Consider the following 9,936-nt stretch of genomic DNA (forward strand, 5'->3'; position numbering starts at 1 on the left):
GGAGAGAGAGAGAGAGAGAGAGAGAGAGAGAGAGAGAGAGCGAGCGCGCATTGAAGTTAGAGAAAAAAGACACGTTACATAAAGAGGAACAAAAATAGTAATTATAGTAGACTTCTTGTCAAAATTATACATGTGTGAAGACAGTGAAGATGACATGTGTTAAGACTCAAAAGAAAGAATATAGCCTGACAACCCAGAATACTATGCACAGCGAAAATGTATTTTAAAATTGAAGGAGAAATTGATAAAAGTCTTCAAACGAAATTTGATAGAACTCATTATCAGAAGACTTTCATTAGGCTTAGTGACTTACTTCCAAATTATAAATTATGGAAAGGGGAGAATAATAACTACAGTGGAGAAACACAATAAATACCACCTCAACCAAATGATCAAGAATTATATCTCCAGTGATGATGTGTGTATATCATGTATTCCCATGATAGATTGTGATGAATAAGGCACTTCACTTCTGTGATTTTCTTTCCTAAACCTCATTACTCTAGACTATTCATGAGAAAAAAATAGGTAAATTCAAAGAGAGAGAAATTCTAATAATACATGACCAATACTCCTCAAAACTGTAAAGGTCATGGGAAACAAAGAAAGACTGAGAAACTGTCACATACTAGAGGAGACCAAGGAGATAGGACAACCAAATGCAAGTGACATCCTGGATGAGATCTTGGAATAAAAAAAAGGGATATTAATGAAAAAAGTGGTGAAATTCAAATAATGTCTGGAATGTATTTCATAGTAATTATATCAGTTTTCTAGGGCTGTTATAATGAGGTATCACAAGCTGGATGGTTTGAAACAGCAGAAATTAATTTGTTTTTTTACAATTCTGGATGCTAGAAGTCCTAAATCAGGATATTCCTTCAAAGTCTCTAACGTATGATCTTTCCTTGCTTCTTTCTATCTTCTGCTGGTTGCCAGAAATCCTAGGAATTTCTTGGCTTGTGGATTTATTACTTCAATTTCTACCTTCATCGCAACATGGTATTCTCCTTTGGTGTCTTGTGTCCAAATTTTCTTCTTCTTACAATGACATCAGTAACACAACCTGATATACTATAACCCCATCTTAACTTAATTACATCTTCAAAGATCCTATTTCCAAATGAGGTCACATTCACATGTACCAGCAATTAGGACTTAAACATTTTGTTTGGGGGGTGGGGCGGGGGGTATAGTTCAACCCACAACAGTAACGTATCAATGTTGGTTTCTTAGTTTTGACAAATGTTCCATAATTATGTAAGGCGATAACACTAGGGGCAATTGAAAATGAATGAGGTGCAAATGGGAGCTATCTTTATTATCTTTTGCAACTTTTATGTAAACCTAAAATTATTTTAAAGTAAAAAAGTTTATTTAAAAAAATGGGTAAAGGGAGTCAAATATATGGTGATAGAAGAAAATTTAACTTTGAGTGGTGAACACAATGCAATATGACATATTATTGAATTCTACACTTGAAACCTATATAATTTTATTAATCAATGTCACCCCCAATAAATTTAATTAAAAATGTAAAAAAAGAAATGAGAAATGTATCTTTGTGACAGCTATACTTAGAATATGTTTGAGGAAATAGGCTGAAAAGAGGCAAACAACCGAGCTCTCCTGCACCTGTGAATGCAAACATTGTCTGTTGGGAGAATTTATGATATTTCTGCAAGTCACAGAAATATGTGTAACAAAAGTTTCTGAATCATAACATAATTCTTTTTTCAAAAAATCTTTATCTGAAGTTTTTACAATCCAGTGTGGTCACAACTCAAGATTTATTTAGGGTGAATGAGAAGTTCTTTTTTTTCCTTCTCTATAAATTATGTGGCATTGTTATAGATGGGTGCTGAAGAAATTTGGCATAAACTTTATCATGGCAAGAAAGTGATATAAAAAGCCGGAGATCTAAAAAATATTTTCAATTTTTAGAACTTTTCCACCTAACTGGCAGATCTTTAGAGGAAAGTAGAACAGATATGCAAATAAGATTACGGATGATAGGAATATTTACAACCCCTTTGGTTACCAATGTACCACTATAATTGAATATATATAAATGTATAGATATTTACACACATATGTATATAATACCTGACACATAACTGGGAAGTACGAAGAGCAAGACTGTGTAGAGAGTGTGGTTAATTGAGAGGATGTGGCATTTGCTTCTGATCTGAAAGGTTGATGACAGATTGCAGAAGAGCAGATGGAGCTAGAAAGACCTAAAAAACCCTCCAGGTCAATCAGGAGAGGTCATATTTACCAAATATGTTGGTGAGGTCATAGAGTCAATAGTAGCACCAAGCAGAAGTCATAGTTCTGTTTTATCAAGTAATGTCAACATCTGTATTTATAATTCATCCAACCCTAAATATATGCATTTGCCTATAGTGGCCAGGCAGTTGATGTAAATACATGGAGTGGGTTAAGAGTGGAATGTGGTTAAAATGGCAAGTATATGTCCTATTGAAAGGAAGAAACTACTCAACTCCAGTTCACTGTTGTCATGTTAGAATGATGGACCAATGTTTCCAGATCTCCTGAATTTTCAAGAGAGTCAGAAATTAGAGTTATATTAGCAATAACATAGTTTAAAATTTTGAAGAAAAAAGATATTCATAGTGACAAACTATTTAGAAATAAATTAACAAGAAATGTAGGACTGTTATAGGACAACTTGTAAGAGAGAAGGAGATAAAAGAAGTAGAACAAGGAGGAGGAAGAGGGGAGGAGGAGAAGAAGAAGAAGGAAAAGGAGAAGGAGAAGGAGAAAGAGGAGAGAGACAGAGACAGAGGAAGAGAGAGAGGCACTAATGAGTGAATAAATATATTGAGTTTTTATTGGTTGAGGAGAGAATTCTGTAAAAGAAAAGTAATCTAAGAGTTAAGAGAGAAAGGTAAGTGTTTCCATTTCTAAAATATACCCTCTTCCAAAGAACATTATTTTTTAGCTAGGTGATTTAAGTGAGCAGGTGATACAGACATGAAAATTGAGGAAATTTGAAACTGGACGGAGATAGACTTGGAGCTAGAGACACAGGCAAAAATTGAGAGGACAATTTTACTAATAAATATTTAGTCCTATTCTCTGTTGAGATTGCCCATACTCTATTCTTGTCCTTATTTAAAAGTAAACAGGTGCTCTACAAACAGCAGCAGTATTACAAATTACACTGGGTACAGGACAATGAAAGTTGGAAATGCCTTGGACCCATATAAACTGTATTTCATTTTGAAAGACTGTATATAGAATATGAGAGCTAAGAGCCTGGTCTCTAGAGAATAGTAACTGGCTTCAAATTTTACCTCTGTCACTTACCAGTTGCATGCCTTTAGGCAAGTCATTTAACTTCTCTGTCCTTTAGTCTTCTCAAATCCAGAATGGATATAAAAATGTATGTATCTTATCTAGTTAATGTGAGTATTGTTAACTCATGAAAAACATTTAAAGCAGTCTCTGTGCATAGTAAGTAACACATGTTAACTATTAAAACATGAAGTAGAGTTTCATCATCCAAGGGGCATACTAAGCAGTAAAGAGAGGGGTGGTGGTAGTGGGCATTACTAATAATGCTCTCTCAAACGATGGTGGAAATTCCGAGAGTACTACCACAATTTTTGTTTACAACCTACTAGCGTATTAATAAGGAAATATTTTAATAATTAATGTTTCATACACAATTTTGGTAAAATAAATCTAAGTAGAGGTAAAGACTATTCATATTACATATTACTTTAAAACATGTACATAAAGATTTATGTTTATTATATATATGCATTTTCTAGGTGTGTATACTATAATTGGATATATAAATATATACATACTTACACACACATATATATACTACCTCACATTAGGTGCATAATACATGGTATATAATTGGGTATTTAATGTACAAATAGTAGGAGCTCAATAAATACTGTTGAATTGACAAGTTGTGTGGAAGAAATGGGAAGAGAGACAAACATGTTTCCTTAAGATAGTTGCTTTGAAACCCTACCTAAATGTCAGGAAAGGGTGTATGCAATACCTGAACACTGAGAAAAGATTAAAAATCACTTTGCATCTAACACTGAAATATTTGACAAGTTAATAGACGGTAAGCTTAGTATTATTGAATTACTGTAACTCTTATTTTACATGTTATCTTCTCTTTATATGTAACACAGGTAAGTGATTTTTAGTAAAATAACCATTATAATAGATATATTTACGTAGAAAACTCATAATTTATGCATTTATTTCAGTTTCAGTTATACTGTCCTAAGGAGTGAGGAAGTGAGCCATGGAGTCTTTGTTCCTTTACCAGTTGTTGCTGAGCATTTTTTGTCAATGACCAGAATTACAACGACAAAAAGCAATTAGAGAATCAGTGAGAGTCATGCCTTGTAGAGATAACCATATGTTATTAACAAACTCTTCGATAATCACTAATTTTCTCTTTCTTAAAAAATAAACTAAAGGAAAAATAAATTTGTTTTGATTTGGTAACAAGAAAATTGCTATTTAAACCAAACTAGGAAAATGTGTATTATATGCAAATGCAGATTGTCAGATGAAAAAATATCACATTATAGTTCTGAAACTCTAAAAAGGTCAGAAAGCCCAATCAGAAATTCATAAAATCAAGAACAGGAAGTTAAGAAAAATTCATATCAGCAATATTCATTTTTATTTAATCACCCTGAAAGTCTTATATACAACTTTTAGTAGTCACATTCATCAATTTTTTATAAATTCAGCAGCAGTCTTTGGAATACTAGGAGAAAAAGCACTGCATTGTGATCTTCAGTAAAGAGGTGAAATCTTGCTCCATTCAATAGTCCAGGTCTTCTTCAAGGTGTCGTAAGGCTGAATTAAAGCCATAAATAGAAAAACCGTTATTTTCTTCTTCTAGCGCACATACATAAAATTGCATTATAATGTAAGCTAATGTATTCCATTATCACACACATACACATACCACTCTTGCATATATATTAAAAAATACACTATTTTCCTCAATAGAAAAACTGAATACAAGGTCTTTCAGACTTCAGTGTATATAAAAATTATTTCTATTCTATAGATCTACAGTAATGCCCAGAAATGCTACTTTTAACAGCACCCCCACGTGATTCTGAAGCAGTTATTCAGTAGTGGCTACTCTTTAAGGAAAAAGTAGTTTAAGCATTACTTATTATATCAGAATAATATTCATATGTTCGAGATTATAAATCAAAAGTAATTTATAGTCCTCAGTTTATGATAGTGTTAGAATTTTTAAATGTTTCTTTATACATATACACATATAATTTTATAGATGTAAACATTACATTTAATAATATTCAATAACATAAGCACCTTAATGAAATGACATTATTGCATTTTTATGAATGATTTTTCCTTTTTTAACTAGCTGCACCATAATTTTCCAGCTACTACCTCTCTTATTGTCATTTGCTTTGTTTCCAGCTTTTGCCACTACTACCAACACTGCAAAAAACCCTTTATATATGTTCTTACATGCTAGTAGCTTTATTTGTATGGAAAAAATTCTCAGGGGTAGAATTGTTGGGTCAACAGATCTGTGAAGCATTCAAAAAAAAAATTTTAATAGACATTTTCAGGTTGCTTTCTTTAAAGGCTACCACACTTCTCATTTTCCAATAGCAATGTTTGAAATTACATTTTTCTCTGTATTCCCATGAACAATAAATATTAATGTTTTAAAATTTTATTAGTCTGATTTATATAAAGTGATGTATCATCATTAATCATAATTGGAATTGCCCAAACATACTGGTGAATTTGAGCATTTAAAAAGGTCTATTTGTTATTTGAAATTTATTTTGTATGAGTTGTCTTTTCATAGCTTTGCCCGATTATTCATTAGATGTCTTTATCTTAACAATTAATGAAATATATATGTAAAATGTATATACATATTTATCCTTTTTATGCAATATATAAGTTAAAAGCACACTATATGTGTATGTGTATATATATATATGATATTGATGCTTTAAATTTATATACTTTTAAGAGTTCTAACTTTTATCTTTGATTCAATCTCTATTTCATATATGTTATGTGTAGTATTTCTATGAAAAAACCTTACTTTTGTTATATATCATTTCTAAATGTGTAGTCCTGCCAAATTTTCTTTAAAAGAACAGAAAATATACCCACTAACTCATTTTACCATATTTTCTTTTTGATGCATGACTTATGACTTATTTCTTGCCCTGTTCATTTTTTTGTTGTTGTTATACTCTCCTCATGAAAGCAAATTATAAAATGTAAATCTGATTGTGTCTTTCCCTAGCTTAATCTCCCAAAGCCCAATAGCCTCTAAAATAAAATATAAACATGAAATATAGCAGATAAGATCATTCATTATAGGGCTCTATGCAGCCTTTTCATCTTAGGTTCTCATCATTTTCCCTCTCCCCACATAACCGTTCTATAGTCCCACCTATAGACTGTGAGAAATTTCATTAAACAATCATGTCTTTGTCAGCAGTATCTCTGTTGTATCTTTAGTGCTCAGGACACTGCTTGTCACCGTATTTTCAATATATGTTTTTGTGTAAAAAACTTCTGTTTCCCAAAGGCATGCTTTTCTTTTATATCTCCGTATTTTGAACATGTGATGTCCTTTCCCTAAAATGCCCTATCTTTCAGTCATCTCATATTTAAATTACATCTTCTTCACAATCTCTCAAAATTTCCTACACAAACTTTCTATATTCCTATAGTATACTATCTTTACCATGGCATGCATTATATGACTATAAATATATCTTATCTCTTTCCTAAAATGACCTCCCATAATAGTTTTTTATTTTTTAAAAAAATTTAATTAAGTTTATTGAGGTAACATTGGTTAACACAATTATATTATTTTCAGGTGTACATTATCATTTGACATTTGTATATTCTATTGTGTTTACCACCCAGAGTCCAGCTACCATATATTTGATCTCCTTTACCCTCTTCGCCCTCCCCCTAAACCCTATATTTGACCCCCTTACCCTGTCTACCTGCCCCCCTCCCCAACTCCACTAGTAACCACTAGTCTATAATCCTCTGGTAAGCACTAGCCTATAATCCTTGTCCATGAATCTCTGTTTGTTTGTCCTGCTCCTTTGTTGCTTTTAGGTTTATATCCCACATCTAAGTGATATCGTGTGGTTTTCAACTTTTTCTGTTTGGCTTATTTCGCTTAGCGTGATTATCTCAAGGTCCATCCACGTTGTCGCAAATGGCAGGATTTCATCTCTTCTTATGGATGAGTAGTAGTATGTTGTATATATGTACCATAGCTTCTTTAGCCAATCATTTATTGTAGGGCACTTTGGTTGCTTCCATGTCCTGGCCACTGTGAATAATGCTGCTATGAACACTGGTGTGCAAATATCTTTTTGGATATGGGTTTTCAAGTCTTTAGGGTAAATAGAGGGATTGCTAGATCATATGGTAGATCAATTCTTAGTTTTTTGAGGAGCTTCCATACTGTTTTCCATCCCCCATAATATTTTAAAAATATTTATATTTATTTACACAGTTTCTCCTTAGCTTCATGATGTACCATTGTTTCGACTTTGAATATATATGTAACTAAGATGCAGGAGTCATAGTAATAAAAATGTATTATATATTCTGAATATGCATATACATACCTAACATATATGCTTGCATATTGAAATATATGTGTATATACACTTTTTCTAAGACCAGAAGATTTCTCAATTTTCCAAAGGAATGTACTTGTTTAGAGTGATGGTGAATAAATTCTCTTTACTCACCTCACTGGGTTATAATTCTCATTTTCCTTTTCAGTGTACTTCAGAATGATTCCCTTTTTCATCTAGAAATAGGAAGAGATTTAGACACAGAAATTAGCCCAGCAGCTTGAAAACCATTTGACTCACTGGGATTTTCTGAAATGAAGAAAATAATTACTGGGAAATAAATCAGACCTCCCACAAGTACCCTAGCAGCTCTTTGAACATTTAGAAACACTTCCACAATTAGGAAGGCAAAAAATATGATTTAAGGGGTACAAAAAAGTATTTTCCATGCCTCAAATATGTTTGCCTGACATAGTTGCAGCAAACACCAAATTCCTTGGACTGAAGAAGTGAGGCAGGCCCCTGTCAGAAGGTGAGGACTATTGAAAAGGCATTGAGCCTTCATGGAGTAAGTAGGGATTGGATATTTTTTCCAACCCAGCAGAGTTATGCTTCCCAGAGGCAGAATTAGTGCCCTGGTGCTAAGTAAAAGTCTGAGGACAAAGACAGAAGCATTATGGGATGAGAAATAAAGCCAATCTCATGAATAGTGATGGCTTCTAATGGGATAAAGATAAAGTTCAAATTTTTAGGTTTTTAGAGAAAACATAATAAATATGAAGTTAGAGAAGGGAAAGTAACAGGACAGAATGGAAGGAACTGTAAGAGAGGTATAATATGTATCAGTTGTTAACAGTAATATTGGATATATTAAGTTTATGTTATGTTTCGGTAAAACGAAGAAACAAAACCCTTAAGTAAAATGATTTTTCAATCCCATAAATATCTTCTAATATCCTTAATATCTTCATGATATTCTAAATATCTTCAAATTCTAAAAAATGTTTAAAACATACACATTATTTCAATTCTCTCCTTCTTCTTTCATTACATATTTTTTTTTTCTGAAAAAAAGGCATATGAAAATTTAAACAACTTTTTGGAAGATTAATTTCTGTTTTAATAAAATGAAGTCCAAGTCATAATATTCTACTACAGAGTTCTTTGTACTGTCAGAAATAATCACAGATCTTTTAGCTAGAGGTCTCTTCATGATGGCAATTTTTATGTTCTCTAAGAATAATTTTCAGTTTATTCCTGCCTCTCTACCTTATATACATCATAAGCTTCCTATTAGTACCTGTTTGGGATTTCCTTCCACTGCTATGCAAAGTAGAATGCTTCAGCCTCAATTGCATCTACTGGTCTGAACCCCAGGGCTGTAGACCCTCAAAGAACCCACAGACCTGAGGAGTTCAGCAGGTCCAGATCATCTGCTTTCATGCAAGAATTCAACTCCTGGTATTGAACTTGGTGGACAGAATTTTCTCCTCTCAAAGAGACTGACAGCAGAGGTCCTAGGTTAGAAATCAGCAGACCATAATTAATCTTTCACTCCCTATGTGTGCTTTTCCCCAGCAGTGCAAACATACTTAATCTTCATCCAAACCCTTGTCAATTTTTCATCCCATTCTACTACCAAGTTTTTCCCTTATAAGGACACAAACTCAGATGCAGTGGGATGATGCTAAACCTCCTCTACCGCCATCATAGAACAACGCAGTTTCTTCCCCCAAGGCAGCCAGCAGTCTTTTCTAATTCATTGGAGCTTTCTCTAAAATCACTCTCACATCTCTCTCCTCTCCATTTTCACTATAAAGTCCTCTTCATCTTTCATCTCAATTAATTCAAAATGTTATCCTTGTCAATAATGTGGTCTTCCTTCAATTGCTCATATGTCCTGTTGCCAAACAGAACTTTCTGAAAGGCTGCTTGACTATTTCACTCCCCTACATAACACTCTTTATTGACTATTCATCTTCTTATCATGGAATATGAAACTTCATAATTTGTTTTTTCCCCTCTTCTCCAGCCTTGTCAGTAGCTTCTCTTCTTGAGCTCAACTTTTACTCCCCCACCAAACAAAACAACAAATATGGCATCCATTAAGCTTCTCTACACTTGTGCATATTTTTCTCTTTCCTTATAATGCACCTTCCCTAGTTCTTTGAACTCTTCTCTTTAAAATTTGTCTCAAATACTTCCTAGAAGCATCTGATATTCCCCCTTCCCTTACAGTTAGTTATTCTCCTCTCTGTGCCACTTTTTTCTTTATTTCTATTAATGTATAATACTACACTGCAGT

At 33.0% G+C, this 9,936-nt stretch overlaps 1 protein-coding gene across 1 annotated transcript in view; it reads right to left on the reverse strand.

The window, feature by feature from the left end:
* Positions 1 to 4,664: 4,664 nt before the first annotated feature.
* Positions 4,665 to 9,936, reverse strand: part of LOC120611687 (scavenger receptor cysteine-rich type 1 protein M130-like) — a 23,913-nt gene continuing 18,641 nt past the window's right edge. Inside the window, exons 15-17 of the mRNA XM_039874247.1 lie at positions 9,038 to 9,148; positions 7,806 to 7,867; positions 4,665 to 4,866 (exon numbers count right to left, since the gene is read on the reverse strand). Coding sequence (XP_039730181.1) covers positions 7,836 to 7,867; positions 9,038 to 9,148 — 143 coding nt within the window. The 3' untranslated portion in view covers positions 4,665 to 4,866; positions 7,806 to 7,835. The remainder of the gene's footprint in view (positions 4,867 to 7,805; positions 7,868 to 9,037; positions 9,149 to 9,936) is intronic.

This window comes from Pteropus medius, unplaced genomic scaffold (genome assembly GCF_902729225.1).
Source record: "Pteropus medius unplaced genomic scaffold, Ma_sr-lr_union100, whole genome shotgun sequence".
In the NCBI taxonomy this organism is placed as follows: domain Eukaryota; kingdom Metazoa; phylum Chordata; class Mammalia; order Chiroptera; family Pteropodidae; genus Pteropus; species Pteropus medius.